At 47.1% G+C, this 18,979-nt stretch overlaps 2 protein-coding genes across 5 annotated transcripts; both read left to right on the top strand.

Moving 5' to 3' along the window:
- The first annotated feature begins 165 nt into the window (after nt 1-165).
- ORMDL3 (ORMDL sphingolipid biosynthesis regulator 3) lies at nt 166-8,558 on the top strand. 3 transcript variants are annotated; one of them, XM_035897962.1, is made up of 4 exons: nt 166-1,188; nt 4,273-4,479; nt 6,190-6,341; nt 6,483-8,558. In XM_035897962.1, exons 1-4 carry the CDS (start codon nt 910-912, stop codon nt 6,616-6,618), a joined length of 774 nt encoding a protein of 257 aa, XP_035753855.1. In that variant the 5' UTR covers nt 166-909; the 3' UTR covers nt 6,619-8,558. The 3 variants fall into 3 exon arrangements, with proteins under 3 accessions (XP_035753855.1, XP_009640845.1, XP_035753856.1); XM_009642550.2 differs by lacking the exon at nt 166-1,188 and adding an exon at nt 1,213-3,277; XM_035897963.1 differs by lacking the exon at nt 166-1,188 and adding an exon at nt 3,293-3,509.
- Nucleotides 8,559-11,595: 3,037 nt separating this feature from the next.
- GSDMA (gasdermin A) lies at nt 11,596-18,884 on the top strand. Of its 2 annotated transcripts, none has more exons than XM_035897961.1 (10): nt 11,596-11,772; nt 13,083-13,345; nt 13,507-13,717; nt 14,286-14,451; nt 14,550-14,637; nt 15,426-15,473; nt 15,750-15,904; nt 16,642-16,792; nt 17,423-17,496; nt 18,067-18,884. In XM_035897961.1, exons 2-10 carry the CDS (start codon nt 13,132-13,134, stop codon nt 18,298-18,300), a joined length of 1,341 nt encoding a protein of 446 aa, XP_035753854.1. In that variant the 5' UTR covers nt 11,596-11,772; nt 13,083-13,131; the 3' UTR covers nt 18,301-18,884. The 2 variants fall into 2 exon arrangements, with proteins under 2 accessions (XP_035753854.1, XP_009640852.1); XM_009642557.2 differs by having other exon boundaries at nt 14,544-14,637.
- Nucleotides 18,885-18,979: the final 95 nt, after the last annotated feature.

The following is an 18,979-nucleotide window of genomic DNA, read 5'->3' as shown; positions in this document are numbered from 1 at the left end:
CACCCGCCTGCGCCTGGAGACCCCCAACGCGCCGCATCCCCTTGCGCCTCAAAACTTGCCCTCGAAATTTTAGGGGAAAAAGCCAAAGGGGGAGGCAGAGCCCCAGCAGCTCCCGCTCCCCTTGATACCTTAAGGCGATTTCGGTGACGCCCTCAGGGCTGGCTCCTGCTTCCCCACATCCCCGCACCCCGACCCTGGGGCTGCTCGGCAGCTCTGCAGCCCCCACTTTCTGCTCCCTGCTCTCCCGTCTACCAGCTCCGGGCCTTCCTGGCTTCCCGGGGAGGAACCTGGCAGCTCTGGAGCTCAGACATCTTAAAGTCCGACTTAAAGTCCGTCAGCGGCCCCGGGCTGGACCGGGACACAAAGCAGCGCGCTCTTGGTCTAACCCCTCGCTCCGCTCCCTCCCAACGCAGCCCTGTTTGCCAACATCTTTGATGGCCTTGGTGCTCTGGTTCCAACGCTGGTGCCATCTTGCAAAGAAGGGTTTAAAAATATTTATTTGCTTGGGAGACGGTGGTTGCTGTTGTTGTTGGAGATAGGGATCTCTGCTCCGCAGCGGGATCGCGGGATCGGAGTTGTTTGCATTCTGGGAATGCTCGGGAAGATGGACCGGGATAAGCACCCACAGCCCTCCTTCCCTCCGCCGGCAGCGGGCCGAGGCAGAAGGGGGTGCTGGGCCCAAGCTGCGATCCGGCAGTGCTCCGGGAAGAGCCATGCTGCTGCCGAAGGTGGATGGGGCCGGAGCGCCGCAGAAGCAGGGGTGGGAAGAGATGACCCTCACGCTCCCCTGGGGGCGAAAGCAAAGGCGGGGAGCGATCTGCGCCTCGGGGTGCTGGTGGCACGGCTGGCGTCAGAGGTCGCGGGTCCTCCAGCAGCGGATGGGTGACAAAGCGAGCGGGGAAACTGCTGATGTTTTGTTTCCCCTTTCCTCAGAAGTGGGGAGCTGCCGTCACGCCCGATGCTGAGCTGGCAGCCCCGACACTCGCTCCGAGCCCCAAAATGAGTCTTTCCCCACAGAGCCGCCAACAGGGAGCTGGCACAGCGGCAGGCGGGACATCGGGAATGGGACACAAAGGGCTCGGCTTCATCGCAGCCCGCTGTTCGCCTCCAACCAGAGTTATGACTTTTCCCCTCCTTGGATGGACACCATCCGACGTCAGCGCAGTCCCGACCTTCACACTCAGTCTGGTGAAACATTAAAGCTCTTCTGTCCTGAAAAACCGCTGCGCAGCTGGGAGAGCGGAGCTTCACAGGCAGCCGCTCCGGGAGCGGGGAGCTGGAGTTCCTCCCGCTGTTGCCTTTTGCTTTGGTTTTCCTGCAGGTGAAAAAATCCCCCGATGTAAAAATCAGAAAGCAAACAGCGCGGGATCGGGGCTGGGGGTAGGGATCGGAGCTTCGAGAGCTGGCGCTCCCTCAGCCAGGCTTTTGCAACGCTGCGCAGCGCCGTGGGTGCCATCCGAGGCGAGGGCAGAGCTCGGACAAGGGTCGCAACCACCCGTTCAGAAATGGAAAAGATGAGCAGATGAAATATTTGTTACGGTGGGGAAGGACAGAACTGGAGAAGCGTGCAGAATTACCCTCGTCGTAGGGCCTAACGCTCGACAGCACCGGCTCGCTCTCGCAAGAACGGATCAGCCTCTTGTACGTTCTAGCATTCCGCCCGTCGGACCCTTGGTTTTGCAAGCGAGGAAACCGAGGCGCAGGGAGGAGACTCGCTTCACGTACGGCTTCTACGTTCGGCCCTTTGCCACCCAGCTGCGGGTTTGCAATTGCCCTCGTTCGCGGCAGGGACTGAGCAAAAGTTGCTCCTTTCTTTTTGAAAACGACTCTCAGGGTCGTCCTGAAAGGGGAATTCCACTTCCTTAGTACACGGGCAGGGTGCAGCCCTAGCCCTAGGGCTTGCAGGAAGGTCCGCTGGCTTCGGCAGCCCTTGGGCACGGGCATAATTGCAAGAAAAGAAGGTCCTGAAGAGGCCACCTGCTCACCCCCGCCCCATTCCAAAGAGGAATCTTGATTTTTTTTAACTGTTTGCACAACTTGATGTTAAAGCCCCCAGCAAGGCCACCCATCGCTTTCCGTGGGCAGTCCATTCCACCGTCAGCCCTTCTGCGTTACCGAGTTGCTCTGACCCCCAGTCATGCAGTTAATCCCAGTTAATTTGTCTCCCTTCCCAGTGCCGCTCTCTGGTTAAGCGTTTGAGGATTATTCCTCACGCCTCTCCCCGGCCTTCTCCAGACTAAACAAACCCGTTTCCTTCCATCTGTCCTTGCAGGTCGTGTTTTTCCTACACCTCTGCTCATTCTCACTGCTCTCCCCTGGACTCCCTCCAGCTCCTCGCAGAACTGGACATTAATATCTAAGAGAATTATTTCCCATGTCTGGCAAACAGCTCTCCTGTTTACACATTCCACAGGGGTGTTTGCCTTTTTTTTTCCCCACTCTGTTGCAAGAACATGACTTTTTTTGACTCCTGCTATGCTTCACCGCAACCCCTAATTTCCTTCTGAAAGCCCTTAGGAATTGCACCAGATTAAGGATGGAGCTGCTCCCCCTGCTAGGACTGAACTCTGGCTCCAAGTCCTGCTTCCAGACCAAGCGTCAGGCTTTTCTCTGGAATATCCAGTAGCCAATATCCCTTGACCCAGGAGATGAGCAACAAGAAAACGAGCACTCCACAGACCTGCAAGCCTTTTTTGATGCCAAAAACCTCCAGATATAAGCTCCCCGATCGACACCTGGGTAGCAGAGGTAGGCGAGCATCTGTTCGGCTCACCTAGCAGCCCTGCCGCACCGGAGCTGCCCGTCATGCCGAGCAACAGCCGCCCGCGCAGTTGAAAAAGCCTTGGAAGTTACAGCGAGCGTCCCAGGAGTTGCGGAGTCAAACGTTGGCTTTGTGTCCTAGCCCTGGGCAGGAACAGGGGAGAACGCCAGCTTCTGAAACAAGCCAGGCCCAGCACTCTGCAAGGGAACTCGGAACAGCTGGCAGCGACGGACGGGGCGTGATGTTGGATCTGGCTCGGATTCGCCTCCTGAGACCGAAGGCTGTGAGAGCGAGAGAGAACAGCAACGCCGTCTTCCAGCTGTGGGAACCAAAGCAGCAAAAACACAAGGCTAGACACCAGGGAACGGCCCTCCGTGCGAGGAGGAACAGCCCGCGTTATCTAAAACTACATTTCTGTGGGACACAGACGCAAGAACTTCCCTGATCTCGGCGTAAAGATACTGAGCTTTACAGCGGTTCTAATTTGTGCCGGTTCCCATAATCCCTGGAAAACAGGTAAAGAGAGCTCTCCTCTTCCCAGAAAGCCTTAAAGCTGACCGATACCTGCTGCCGCCATCCATGCAGCAGTCCAAATGCGGAGTCCATCTCCGATACCTGCGCTGTCCGTAGGGCACCGCTCCAAAGACTTGCTCGGAGAGGATGACGCTATCTTGCTTCCTCGCCTTCCTGGTATTGTACAGAAAAACATCTCCCTGTATTCCTCCTACGTGGCAGCTGTTCCTTCCAGGTAGAAGAGCCATCTCCTCTGCAGCTCTTGCTACCGAAACATCCTCCTAATGCACCTTTCCTGGTTTTCTCTGACTATAAAAAGTTCCTCAAGAAGAATCTCACTCCTTCCCTGTGGGGGAATTTTTTTTTGTTACCATTTCCCCCCGCCCCCCCTCCTCGTAAGTCTTAAATTGGAAGGCAAAACATGCAAGCCAGAGCAGGAGACCAGCAAGCCTCTAGAGCTGTGCAGAACCCTGTTAATTTAGTTGAACTAATTAGGAGATCTGGTGATAGAGAGCTGCCGCGCCTTTCCTCTGCAAATACTTGTGTTCTCTTTTTGAGTTTAAGGTATGCCGAAGCCATAAATGTGTGAGAAGCTTCAGGTGCAGAGTGCTTCCGTGATTCACACTGTGGCCACGATTTAAAAAGTGCTTAAAAATACTCGTTCGAGTCTTGTCAGGCAGTCGTGGGATTGAACCTTGACTTCTTGGTTCCAAGGAAAACATTTCAGCAGATCACAGGTAGCTTCAGTCACAGACGGGCTTCCCACGTGTTATTCCTAAACCTCAGCCGCTCCCGGATTTAACTTCCCCTCAGAAACGTCAGCTCCATGAGTAGGAATAATGAGGTGTAGAGAAGCGAACTGACTAGTGATTTTTATAGCAAACGACAGATTTCAGGTTTGCTTAACAGCAAGACGGTGCTCGACCCCTGCTGTGCTTACCCGAGTAATTTAGATGGAGGGCTGCCGCGATCCGAGCGCTGACCTGACTCTGCTTTAGTTTCAGGGGTGCCCGTTTGACACCACAGCCAACATGAACGTGGGAACAGCACACAGCGAGGTGAATCCCAACACCCGTGTCATGAACAGCCGGGGCATCTGGTTGTCCTACGTCCTTGGAATTGGCCTGCTGCACGTCGTACTCCTGAGCATCCCCTTCTTCAGCGTCCCTGTGGTTTGGACTCTTACCAACATCATTCACAACATGGTAAGGGAACTGCGTGGCTTGCTTGGCTTCCCGGGGCACGGAGAGGTGATCTCTCGGCACCAGCTGTTCTTTCAGGAGCAATCTAGTAAGATTCTTTCGGAAACAATTCCTTTCTCTGTATTTCCAAAGATGCGGGCTAAGTTACTCAACCTCCACCCCTCAGACTGCACCTTTGCCTCCAGGTCATGTATTTAAATCCAGCCTAGGTGCTGATGAGACAGCAAACATCTGGTGAGGCTGCTCAGAGGGGACACTGCATTTATTTACCTGCAGTCCCTTTGTCACGTCCCCCTTAACAGAGAAATAGCTGCGGCCTCACAGAAACTGGCACGACAGCTTTCACTTTGGTTGATACAATCTGAATTGGTCTCATCAGAGTTATTAAAACCCCAACTTTTTTTCCCCCGCTTAAAGTAAAAGATTAGTCCAGGAACAGATTCTCCCCTCCTAAGGCTCAGGTACCCAAATGAACAGGTGTCAGAGCGTTGTGCTAGGGGTGCACAGGTAAGCGCAGCCGACAGCCGCAGGGCTCCTGGGCTCTCTGCGATGCCAGAAGCTGCTGCCTTGGCGCATCGCTGTCCTGTGCTGCACCCTGACAAAGCTGCGGCCACACAGCAACAGCTTCCCTAGGGAGCAGGAGAAAACCGTGCTCCGCTTTAACCGCTCGCTTCTGTGCCTCCGCCATCCCGCTGCGCAAGTCTTGGCATGCTTGGGTCCTACAGCTGAGGAGCAGAGCTCTGGGCAGTCGTTCACCCTCAGGAACCGTGCTCCGCTTTAACCGCTCGCTTCTGTGCCTCTGCCATCCCCCGCTGCGCAAGTCTTGGCATGTTTGGGTCCTACAGCTGAGGAGCGGAGCTCTGGGCAGCCGTTCACCCTCAGGAATAGGGGACAAAATATTGCAGAGCTGCAGCAATCGATTTTGTAGCCTTTATTTTAATTAACATCTCAGGCCGAGACTATTCCAGAGACAAAAGTGACACCCTTCTTAGGGACCCTCATGCTCAAGTTATTGACATCTCTAGCAGAAAAAAAAGAAGAAACACAAACCACAAAAGCACCAAGCAGGGCTGCTCAGGGCTCGGTCCACAAGCTGCCTGGTTTTCATCCAGCTCCTTCCCCTTCTCTGGCAGCTTAAACAATTAGGTCCTGGGCACAGAAAGGAGTTTAAAGGCTATGGCTATACTTAGCCATACGCTATGGCTACGGCAGTGGCTATACTTAAAAGACACGTGACGTAGCCGGGCACTTGCTGTTTATCTGTGACGTGCACTCCACTTCAAGAGGTTAACTCGCAATCAGAGCGGTAACAGACCCTCACTGCCTACAGCTCTACCAGCGCTTTTTCAGAAAGCATTTAGCATTGCTGTTGCACAAGAGAGCAAGTCCCTGCTCATCTCCTGATCCCAGAGATCTGAGCACTGTAATCTTGCAAGCACCTTCTCGGCATATGCCCAGGGGCTGAACAAGAGGCCTCACGTCTAACAGCCAAGCCCGAGCTAGCCCCGGCTAGCGGCCTTCCTCCCCAACTCTCGCTGCTTCGTTAGCTGCTGCGAGCTCGAGTGCCTTTTCCAGCAGCAGCCATGTGTCCCTCTAGTGGAACAGCGCGCTGGTGCAAGCTCCCACAACCGTACAGTTCTCGCTGAAGTTGAACGTTTCTGGTGGCATAGAGAACACTGCGTGCGCTTCACACTGCGTTTGTATTTGCTGCAGAGTATGTACATCTTCCTACATACCGTGAAAGGAACCCCCTTCGAGACGCCGGACCAGGGGAAGGCTCGGCTGCTGACGCACTGGGAGCAGATGGACTACGGCGTGCAGTTCACGGCGTCGCGCAAGTTCCTGACCATCACGCCCATTGTCCTGTGAGTACTTCGGGGCAGCCGAGCTGCCTCACACGCCCGTACCGATCACTGCTCCTGCTGCACATGCTGTCCTGGGAAACAAAACCATGAAGTGCCATAATTCAGTCTCTCTCTCTCTCTCTCCCCCCCCCTCCTTTCCAGGTATTTTCTAACCAGCTTTTACACAAAGTACGACCGGATACACTTCATAATCAACACCATCTCCCTCATGAGCGTCTTGATCCCCAAACTGCCTCAGTTTCATGGAGTCCGGATCTTTGGGATCAACAAGTACTGAACTGCGTGGCTGGAGCAAATTGAAGAGGAGGAGCAGGGGAAAAGGGGGAAGTTCCTTCTCTCTAGTCCTGCTTCTTCACCCCCACGCACACTGGGATACAATTTCACAGCGGCTGTTTAAATGCAGAATCCAATAGACATATACCGCATGCTGGATCCTCATGCCCAATAAATCTAAACAAGCTCCAGAGTAGAGTTTAGTGCGGAGCAGGATGCATGACGCTGGATTTCTTTTATTCCAGCATCAGAAATAGATGCAGATACACTGAGACTTCAAGGTACAAAGAGGATGAATTCTGGGGAGACTTTCATCTCGCCCAGACATTGAATGATGAGAATAGGGATGGGAGGAAAAGCTTTTAGTGCTGGTACTATTGCTGTGGTAAATGCACTTTAAAATATATTTCCCTTTCTGAAGCTAGGTGCTTTAAGTGATATTTGGGGAAAATTCAAAGGGATAAAAGCCAGACTTCCCCAATATTTGATTGTTTCAGGGTTTGAGTTCCATTTTTGGGCGGGGGAGCGGGAGGGGGAAGAGAATGACATTTTTATTTTGCAATCTTTTATGCCACTGAGGAAGGAAGTTCTTGTACTAAAAACAGTACAGGAAGGAGCAGCCTGCAATTTGACAAAGTTTTCAGTTTTTTACGGTACCATTCACGTGGTTCAGGGAAAAGGTCAATAGATCCTAAGTCGTACTTGTTCTTTTCAGCTTATACCGGAATCTGCCTGGGTAACTCTGCTCCCCACCCCAAAGTGCTGATGTTTAAGCGCACTCTGAGCGCTCAGGCAGTACAGCATTTGGATTAAGGGCCAGGGTGCAGGTCATTTTAATGATTGATAACAAATGCCACTGAGCTACTTGGTACACTGAGACTGCACAAGCACGGAGAAGCTGCAGACTGATCGGTGTAGGCCAAGCAAGAGATGGACGGCTGCTTGCTCTAATCAGTTAGTGACTATAATGGGAATTTTTCTCCTCAGTCCAGCTCCTCTGTCTCTTAAGCCTGTGTACGTGTTACTGGGATTTGTCAGTGGACTTAACTCAGTACCTGACTCAAGGCAAGCAAGCATTTGATTTCTTGCTTACCTGCAAGTCCATCACTCGCAACCGCTGCGGCAGCATCCCCTGGGTCACTGAGGATAAGAGATTATTTAGTATAGGAACAAAATTGAGCCTTTACCCCCCCCTCCCCCCGTAAAGTTACCACCTAAATAAAGTAGGTTTGCAGGTTTAGATTTCCTGGCTGCGATAGCTTTCTACTGTTCAAAGCAATTGGTTTTTCTTTTGGGTTGTGTGTCAGATGAAATGTGGTTTTCCTCACGCTTCCCCTGTAAACTCATGAAAGCCTGTATTTTTGTCGTCTTAGTGCTTATATTGTCTCACACTTTTGACAATGGTATAAACATTTTAAATGTGCTATTTTTGTTCCCGCCTTAGCCAATTCTAGCTTTAGAGGTCGTAGTGGATATTGTTGAGTTCTGTTTGACAGTCTGAGCATAGGACATGGATAAGGGAATTTCAGGTTTGCATATAAGATCTAGTACTGCTCCATGCATAATTTTAGGCAAGCTGCTTTACTGCTCTATCTCAGACTTACTATCAGACCGCTGCAGAGAAAGGAAAAAAACCCATTTAGCGTACCTCAGAGGGATGCTGGAATGCATAGAGAATCATTACCTGATATGTTTGAAAAGTGGAAATATTTTAAGCAAAAAGGAAGTTTTCAAGAACGTAGAAAGAGAAAGGAGTCTGGCTTGATACCAGAGTGCTGTTCTCCAGAGAGGGAGTTTGACAGACGTGCAGTTTACTTGATGGGGAGGTTAAACCTTTTAACCCCCATGACATAAGGACTGCTGCTTTAGTTAAGGTACCATATACCCTAAAGCAAATATACTCTTTAAGCTACTAGACAATGACTTTTGGAAAAAAAAAAAAAATGTAAAATACTGTTTTTAAAATGGAGATATTTCATCAGTCAGCTAAGAACCTTTGAAATGACTTAAGAAATCAACAGTGTCCATGCCCAGGATGCTTATGGAAAGACCGCTGCCCTCAAGAGCTGTAGAGCCTTGTCCTTAACAGGGTGGCTGAGGCTGAATCTGTGATGCAGACTGTATGTTGCTCAACAAATCTGAATGTCTGCCCACAGCCACCGCTTATAGTAAATCTCCAGGGGAAAGACAACTATTTATTTATTTTGTTTTAATACAAAGGGAAAAACCTCAACTTTTTTGCAACAGAAACAGTCTCTATATGCTTAAAAACATTACTGTTATGTAGCCAGATATATACTGATTATTTCTAAGTATATGCACGTTACACAAAGCAGTTTTGATATTTTTGTTATAAGCATAAAGTGAAGGTTGGGGTCAGCTCTTCTCGAGGAAGCACAGCACTTCACACTGCTTCCCTGAAGGCCTTGGCATTACAACAGCTGAGGATTTGACCATGTTATCTGTGCTGTTAACTGGCACTATGGCTATCTGATTCTGTTTTGTTTAATTAAAGATCAACTGTAAAATAGAATGGGATTACCAGCTTCTCAAAAAGGCCGTTTTTAAAGCCTGAGGTCTAAAACTTCATGTTAGGCAAAGCCTTAATTATAATAGCAAGCTTTTACTGATTTACCTTGTTCTCACAAATGATTAAAATGGCGTTACACGGATGCGTGTTACGTGGCAAGTGACATGCTTCACAGCACAGGGAATAGCATTTTTGACATGGAATAACTTCAGTTAACTTGGACTCATATAGTTAATCCAATCAAGGGAAACATAAAATGAAAACTGGAGAGACAGGGAAAGAAGTGAGAGATTTGAAGGAAGATTTCATGTTAATAGTGTGGTGTGTTAAGTATCTGCTTAATTGATCGTTACTTGAACAATTATACACCTGCTAGTATCTTCCTTAAGTTCCCATCTTAAGGGTAGGTATCAGAATTAATCAAAAATAGAAAAGAAACCATAAATTAATTGTAATGAAAGTGCAGTTGCTACTTGTTAGGAGTACCTGAGGTAGTTTTAAGTGACAGAGTTTTGGGTACTGCTGATGGAGCCACCCTCATACGCCAGTTGCGTGGCTCCTTCTTGTCGGTGTCACTGGAGCAAGCAGTGCCCAATTAAGTTTCCACTTGGAAACCACCACTGCGATGGCATGGAAGTAACAGACACAGTTCTGGGCCTGCCTGAACTCCGTGCTGAAACCACTGGTAGTTTATTTGTGTTTGTTACATTCATGTAGCAGCAAGCTCAGCACTCGAAGGCTAATCTTGCACACAAAGTTAAAGAGCGTAGTCAAAACACTAAAACTCTCATGGGATAACTCATTTCTGAGAAAAGGGAGATGAGGACAGCGTGGGCAGGATGAGGGATTTTCAGACGTGTACTTGCAGCTAAATTAGCAGCGATCCAAGGGTGAAGCTTACCTTTTTTGTGGAGAACCAGAACATGAGTGCAATGACTGTCCATTCATTCTTTTAGACCATAGAATTTTCTCCAAGTACCTGCGTGAAGGAGATAATTGATTGTTATTGATTTTAAATGGGATTTTGATCACATCGCATTTGACAGATTTTCCTCTCAAACGTGTACTGGTTTTCCTGTCAGCTGGAGAATTAACAGTGCGCTCTTCCTGTGGTGACTCAGAATCAATTACTGGCTAAGTAGGTACTTAAAATTTCTCCTTTGATCTGCAATAAATGCCAAAGGAGAAAAGCTTTTGAAAACCACCACTCGAACTGGCAGAAGCCATCCCTCTGCCCTGCCATCCTGGGCAAAGCCTCTTCTACGCCACTGTCACCACCATGCATGTATTCACACAGTATGGCAGTCACTGCACCGGGAAAGCCAGGAAACAATCAAGTACTAACAGCCCGAGGCTTTGGAATTACGGATCCTGTCTTGGGATTCGTTTAATGTAGCTAACAGGACGATGTACAGTCTGACCCTTTGCAGGAAAAAGCCTTTTAAAAACAAAACCCTGAGATCTAGGGCTACTTAATTCCTGAGGTTTGTTTTTTGGAGTTTGTTTGGTTTTTTTTTTTAATCATTTAATTTTTGTTTGTTTTAATAGAAGCATGGTACTAGCCCTTGAAAAGGGGACAGCAGCTGGTTACCATTGTTAACAACACATTAGTATTTCTCATTGTGACTTACATTGCTTTATCATTGCCTATAATATCTTTTAAGCATGCAAATGTTTGCGTATACGTATCCTCCTTGGATCAGTTTAATTGAGCTAAATTAGTTGTTTGGGTTTTTTTAATGGAACATTCTGACATTGTACAAAGTTTTAGGGTTTTTTTCCAGTAGCCCTTCTTTTTGCTGTGTATACATAAGTCTCACGTAGAGAACTTTCTAAAATAAAGTGTGAATATTTTTATTACTCCTTTGTACAGTATTCTAAGAGAAACTAATAAAGTAAGTATTCATGTAAAAACTTGTGTTCGATTCCTTGAATTTTTACATGGACGGCTTTTGCTTTTAAGCAAGCGTGGCAAATGAATACTGCGTGGCAATTCCAAGCCCACCGAGCGATGGATTGCAGTAAAGCAAAGAGCTTGCAGCCCGCTGCAAGGATCCCTTTGCAAGGAACCCCCCAATGCATCGCACAAACCCTCTGCCACTGACCACGAGCCACAGAGCATGGAAACGTGCGCATCGCTGGTCAATATAGGTTAATAAAAGTGCCCCCAGTAACATAATATTGACCCCTTGTCTACACCACACCTAATTAGTTAGCTCTCCCACAGGTTTAGTGAAATCTTCCTAAACCAGAACATGCTGTTCCTCGTCCTAACAGAGCAGAAGTGCTAATGAGAAGCAGAACCGCCCTCAAAATTAAACAAGTCTTACAGGAATGATACATCTGTAGCCCAAGTTAAAGTTATCCACAGCCACTGTAACAGATCACGACAGGCTGACTCAGGTCAATGACTGAAACTTTTTGGAAGAATTATGCAGGCAACAGGCCAACAGGCCTTTTGTGCCCTAATTTAGCAGATGCTTCCGTATCTCTGAACGGAAAGGCGGGGAGAGAACATTTCCTTACCCCTGCTGCTTTAAAGAGGCCACATCGCTTGGGAAGCACAGCGGACTGCTGAGCGCGTTGCCCGCTGACCGGTAGGTGAGAAGCCGCTCACGTCACAAACAGGCAAGTACATTCTTAAGAGCTTTCGGTGTGGAAGAGGGGTGGAGCAAGCGGTCTGCTTAGCGTTCTTGTTTAGTTTTTATCTCTTTTTGAAGTCTTCCAAGGGAACGAGTCCTGTAAGTACTACTAAAATCTCACATTAAGCACAGAGGAGGATTTCCCCTCCCCAGCTCCATTGCAACACACCATCCTTTGTGACGCGACAGTTTTCCTACTTTCTGGAAGAATCAGACTAAGGCAGTCTCTTTTTTTCAGACCCCTGTGGGGCATTCGGGAGAAGGAAGATATCCCCCACCACCCACTCATCTGATCTGTAAACAGGGATCAGCAGCTCTTCTCTAACAAGACTTGATACAGTAGGGTACAGAAGAGGGGAAAGACCCGCACGCTTTTCTTCTTCTCAGTAAATACAGGAAGTTTTTTTTATTTGTAGATCAAAATTGTTCTTCATTACTGTCTTACATAAACCAGCTGAAGCAAGCAGCAGAACTGAAACTTTGGAGTAAAACCAAGCTGCAACAGGAAACCAACCATGATTTTGTTTGTCTCTCTCAAACAGCCAGCTCTCCTCTGCGGGGGATACAGGCAGAGCAGCAGGGCATACACAAGTAGCTCTGCTGGGATGATTTTTTATATTTTGGGGGAGATCTGCCATAGAACAAGCTTTCCTACTTCCCCTCTTAACCCCCATCCACTTCACAGCGCTTTCACTTCCTTGCAGTTAAGACTCTGACAAAACGATTTTTCTGATGCCCTATTTCAAAACACGGCTGAACCATTCCTGTCTGCCAGCAGTAAAAACCAGCACGTAATTGCTCAATCTTTTTTTCTTTTTTTTTTTTTAAACGTAATCAGGGCAACGCATTAATGATTAAAGCATTTAGGACCATGATAGGTCCTAGGTTAAGGAGCAACATCTAGTTTAGTAATGAAAATTATGATGGTATATACCGGTATATGCAAGGAGAAAAATCTTAATTGAAAGAACAGTAACAGACTCCAGTGCTGAAGATGAGCACCCTCAGAAACCTCGGGCTGCGTTCTCAGTCTGCACAATGACTGGGAGTTCATCAGCTAAGGGGGGTGAGCCTAAACAAGCCTCGTTAGCAAGCCACAGCTCGTACTCCCACCTCTCCTGATGCTTCCCTACCCACAGTCCTGTGAAAGCTGTGACCTTGTACCCTTGTGGGCTTCTGCAGGTTGTTAATTATTAACAACTTTTCAAAATTGCTAAAGTAACTGTTTTGTTACTTTACAACTGCCTGCTTGTACTTCAAGTAATTTTGCTTAACTTGTCTTGCCTCTTTCCTAAGGCACAAGTACACTTTGCTTTGGTTCAAGAATTCATCCAGCCACAGCAGAATGTTTAAAAGAGTCACCCAATCCGTAGTAAATCAAATGGATCCAAGAGGAGACCTGGTCCCAGTTCGCAGCATCTTAGACCACGAACATTTCAGACCCCTCTGTCTAGTGAGAAGAAAAAAAAAAGCCATCTTCCGCTCATCTCCCTGCTACAAACGGACGTGGTACACACTCGACGACGTGCTGCTGCCTGGAGAAGACGATAAAAGCACAGGTAAAGCCCATATTTATCAATCTTAAGTTCTCAATTTCCACAGAGAAAACATTTGGCTCATTTGTGACTCAACTCTACCATGTTCTATCTTTCTCATGCGCAATAGTTATAATACTGAGTCTGTGCAATTATGCTTAAGTTAATGCATCAAAATATTTCAGAGTCCCTCTTTCCCCACGGAGGTGGTCAAGATTCAAGCCAATATACAATCAAAAAAAGCGCCCGTGACAGAGTTGATGGGAGCCTAAGTTTTTGCGTCAACTCCACAAGCATAGAGCTGAAAGGAGCTGCCTCCTTGTCCAAAGGGTGGTCCATCAAGCTGGAGAAGAGCCACATACCAGTACCAAAACTTGAGGCACTGAAAACAGAAAGGTAAAGCAGACACAAAGGAAGAACACGCCCTCCAGTCATCCTCCTCTACCCTACGCCAGGTCACGCAATGTTTTTTCTAACAGCCAAAAACCAAGATTAAGACCCAAGAGCGTGCATTCTCCCTTACTATGCATGCTTCTGGAGGACAGCAAAGAGGCGATAAAGATTCCTTACACAGCTTTGTAATGCTTATAGATTTCTTTCTAATTCAGAAAGCGGGAACACCTCAACATGGAATCAAGCCATCTTTTCTCACGGTTCATACTGGAGAGGAGCGCACAGATCAGGACAGATCACCTATATGACCTGCCAGGCCACAGCCCGGCTGCCCCAGTCCCCCCTCAGACATAGAAAGGGAATGCGTTGAGGACAGTAAAAATTGCAGCCCATTTTCTGCCACCTTTTTCTCCCAGAAGCCCCTTATGTTGGCATATTTACATGTTTTCATGTCACTTGAAAGGACACAAGCATAAGGCTTTTGACTCTGAGCAGGCTACAGTACTTTTGTCATAACTCACAGGAAAACAGACACTTTTAGCCAGGGTATTGCATCCTTTTTCTCTTTCAGAAAAATAAATGTGAATCACTCCTTCATTCAACAACTAAAGAAAATACAACAAGATCTGTATGTGGTTCATGAAGCAATAGAAACCTCAGAGGAAGCCAGCTACGAGGAATCCACCGAGGCAGAAGGGAGCTTTGTGACCCAGCTTTTTGCCAAGTTTTGTGCGAAGGTTTGATTTCCGCCTCAGGAGTCAGTCCTTCCCAAACATCTGCACGCCATCCAGGCCTAGTAACAGATTTTTTTTTTTTCTCCATTGAGCAGGGCACCAGAGAGAACAAACAGAGCATAACTATACCCAAGAGCTGCACCCTGGCCTTCAGGGCAATCCAGCTGGGCATCACAGATGGATCGTGGGGTAAGTAACTTTCAGAAACCACCAACTCCCTCCATTCAGGAAACAACGTAGGAAAAAAAAAAAAAAAAACACACAAACACAAAACAACATTTTCTGAAGTTATCATTCAGCCTCCTGGCTGCCCTTAGCTCATTTGAAGACATGAACACATGCCATATGAGTGACAAATCACCTGGGAAAAGGCCATACACTATACCTAAAAGAGCTACTTGGGAAAGAGATGTAGTTTTGGGCAGGGGTTGGTAAGGAAATAAAGAGGGATACTGGAAGCCCCAGCTCTAAATTTTAGCAACTGCAGAGCTCCTGTTGAAAAATGGCACAGGGGGGTTGTTTTCTTTTCCTAGTCAGAAGAAAAGAGCCAGGGAGAAAACAGGGTGGCTGACCCTTCAGCGGGAAGATGGGTGTAAAAGATGCTTGTGCTGGACAGGTAGAAAAAGAGGGGACTGAGAGCCTGCTGTAGAATTTGAGAAACTACGTTTGGTTTGCTTCCCCTATGCTCTGCGCTTCCCACGTCTGCATGGAACTTGTTCAGTATAAGTTTTCCTTTTAATTTCCTTGTATTTTAACACACATACCAGCCAATGCAGACCTTAACATAAAGCACGTGATGGTAGGGAATGAGGCAGGGAAGGGGCAGAAGACACATGTGCTGGAGAAGAGCGCAAACACCAGTCTGACCTGCATCCAGGACCTGTACCAGTATCTCCAGACTTAAAAACAACAACTCTGGTAAAAAAAAGCTTCTAGTATTTTTCTAACTTAGCAATGTCCTTTTTATCCCATGGCAGATCTTTACTATTTCCCAAAAGAAAATGAATCAACGTTTGTATCTGATGGTAAGCAATGTATTTTATTCCTTTTGACCTGCACTACTTTTACCCTCTTTGGGCAAGATGGAATCTCTCAGGATAAACACAAACCACCAAAAGTGACATTTACTGTAGGTTACTGCCTATTACCTGAGACATGACAACTGTCTGACTCAAAATTGCCTATCGCCTTTGAAAATATTCATAGAAATGTTTCAAATTCTGAATTCAGGGGTGCCAGGGAACTTAGTGTGGGATTATCTAGTTTACAAGTGACATATTTGGACTCTTTCTGGTTTTCAGGTTTCTCACAAGGACAATTAGGAGCACTGGAGAAAGAAGTTAAAGAGAATTGTCAAATTTTCTCCATGTTGTCTTCCAATCTGTTAGTCATATTTTTAAAAGCCATCAAAGCTGTGATGAGAGACAGGAACCTCTTTGAAGAGCTGACCCAGAAAGTAAGCAAAGTTCTCCTTACTGCCAGGATTTATAAATACCAAGACATCCGCGATCACACTTCTTGCCCCAGAAATCATCTCTCCTGTGCCACAACCATCAATCCAAAAATCCTTCACTTGGCACAGCTGTCTGGTCTTCACCACCATACAGAGAAAGGTGCTTAGGACCGTGCCCCTGTCGTTCAGCCTGGAGAGGAGGAGGCTGAGGGGAGCCCTTATCGCTCCCTAAAACTGCCTGAGAGGAGGCGGGAGCCAGGGGGTGTCAGGCTCTGCTCCCAGGGAACGGGCGATGGGATGAGGGGAAACAGCCTCAAGCTGTGCCAGGGCAGGGTTAGGTTGGACATTGGGAAAAATTCCTTCCCCCAAGGGCTGTCAGGCGCTGCCCAGGGAAGGGGTCAAGTCCCCAGCCCTGGAGGAATTTAAAAGTCGGGCAGACGAGGCGTTTAGGGACAGGGTTTCATGGTGGGATGGCAGGGTTAGGGGAACAGTTGGGTTTGATGATCTTAAAGGTCTTTTCCAAACTAAACAATTCTGATTCTATGACATCAAAACATTTAAATTTCTTATTCTGTCTTTTAACTGGAGCCAGTGTGAATGCTAAAGCCTCAATTACAGCCTCATAAATAGCTTAGGGAAGGGAGACACATTACACGACCATTCATAAGCTTCTATAATTGGGCTGCAAGGGACTATCTCTTCTCTTAAATCCTGATGTTTCTTTTTCTTATTCCCTTTAGATGGAAGCAGTTCTTGATGAAACTGGTAGTTGTGAGCTGAAAACAGAAAGCCCAGACTTAAAAGACCTGTTGAGCAGCTTACAGGGTTCTCCAAGACATCTTCTCCTTAAGCTGGCAGAAGCAATCGCCTACGCTCTCGACGCATTAGATGGTAAGGCTTTCTGACCATTTTAAAAGAGAAATCCAGTAGCACCAGAGCGTTCCTACCGACAAGACTAGCAGAATTTAGGGAACTTACAGAGCGTGAGAGACTTGCAGAAGATTTACATAAAATCATTTCTTAGATTGTGGGAATGAAGGTGGTTTATGCTGAGAGCACAGACCTGGCCATAGCAACTGCTGTTCAGCAACAGTCGGAGTCGTGGAGCAGCGACTGCCCGGAGCATGACACCAAATTACCACTCTGTCCAGGAACAGCATGCACAAGGGGATCCTCAAAAAGAGGGCTTGAAATCAGAATTAAACTGTGGGTAAAGATGGCAAGATCACCTTACAGAGAGGACAGTGCAAATTCCAAGGTTCTTTTCCCACACAGCATGGTTTGAACCTCCCCTTGACCCCCTCGGTCTCTACACTCAATGTCAGAGTTGTTCATACAGCATAACAGCTGTATTTGTCTCACAGGCAGGCTGTGCTAATAATTTAGTTTAAAACATCTGAAGAACTTTTGACCAAACGGGCATTCCCTGCAAGACAGCTGACGGTCACCCTTCACGTCTCACCAGTTGTCTCCGAAACACTGGTGGTGGGGTTTTGGTAAAAACCTGTTTTAATTCTACAGAGCTAACGGAGTATCAGCTGCTGCTATTGCTGGAGTCTTTGGAAAAGAAGATTGTGTCCCAACAGCTTAAGTTGGTGAGAGAACATGGATCACATTTGGCTGAAAATGAAGGGGCGGGAGGGTGTTATTTAAGTAAAGCAACATTTAGATGATGATAAAGGTAGCAGTATCACAACTTAAGGTAACGCTGGGAAGAAGGGAAGGAATAATTGCTTCAAACTTGGCAGGGATCAAAATATTCCCTTCAGATGAAATCACCCCAAGACATGAAGACCTAAGATTTCTAACAACTGCTTTGCTGACAATAAACACTAAATTGGACACAGCTGACTACCATTTTTCTTGAAATGATAGTCAGAATTTTCTGGCTGCTTTGGCTCCAGATTTTTTAAAACACACCACAAAAACACACTCCAATTTTTAATTTCTTGGATGTAATTAATTCACAAGGAACTGGGAACTGAATACATGAGCACAATAAGTCTTTCAGGGTGAAGAGTCCCATATACAAACGTGGCTTATTTAGTGCGCCTGTAAGATGGTAAAGCACTTCAGAAGTCAAAGAGATCATTTACCTACTTAACAACTTCCACCAATGGGAGTGTTAAAATACTGACTTCGCTTTTTTTGTTGTTGCTGCGAAGGTTAAGAGCATCTTGGAACACGACACGGAACATGGGAATGGGCATTTCAGCATGGATGCCAGCTTGCTCTCCTCACAGGAAGAAGAACAAAAATTAACCATTGCGATGGTTGAGATGAGTGGAGTGAAGCTCCAGAAAGATGGGTCCGCTGTCTGGACACAAGAAGCCTTCTCAGCTGTAGCAGCCCTGTACGTGTCTCTGTACACCCTCGATCTTCTGAGTAACTCACATTAGGTTACACAGGTCCTTCCATTAGGGAAGACTTAAAGGGAATCACTTGAAAATGTATTGGGAAGTCCCTTACTGCAAACTAGTTTCTCTCTCCAAGCTTTACCCCTACATAGATGAAGCATTCCTTATTAATGCCCAGCGCTGATTAGAAACGAGTAGCAAAAGCAGACTTAAGGCAAGAAAACTCCTTACAGAAGCCAGAAGCCGATCACCAAAACCGATTTTTGTTTCCCCCCCATACGAACACAGAGTGCCAACTGAAAAACTCACTAGCCCAAATAATCACAAGCCTGTCCGTTGGACTTTATGCCATCCAAGTTTTCCTAAAAAAAAAATGCTAGCACGCAGCTGCTCATGCAATCAATAAGGCACAAAGGAGTAAGTCAGCAACAATTCACTTACCCTGGTCATATCTGTGCTTCCTCTGCAACCCAGTAAGCTGCTAAATGTCAGAAAGTTGTGGGATCACACAGCATTTTAACACACACCTGGTAAAACAGCACCTCCATCACACACCCCAGCAGCAAGGAACAAATGACAACGTTTCCGAACAATGTTACAAATACTTTGGTGACTACTGTATAAATAAAGAGAGTAACTTCTTGCTGAGTAACTGGATGTTCCTAAAGGCAAGTTTTTAAATCTGCAGGTATTTTCAGTCACCCAGCAGTGCTGCCTGTCT

This window comes from Egretta garzetta, unplaced genomic scaffold (genome assembly GCF_000687185.1).
Source record: "Egretta garzetta isolate BGI_Z169 unplaced genomic scaffold, ASM68718v1 scaffold867, whole genome shotgun sequence".
Taxonomy (NCBI): domain Eukaryota; kingdom Metazoa; phylum Chordata; class Aves; order Pelecaniformes; family Ardeidae; genus Egretta; species Egretta garzetta.
The sequence above is the reverse complement of the archived record's forward strand: the minus strand, read 5'-3'. Positions and strand labels throughout refer to the sequence as shown.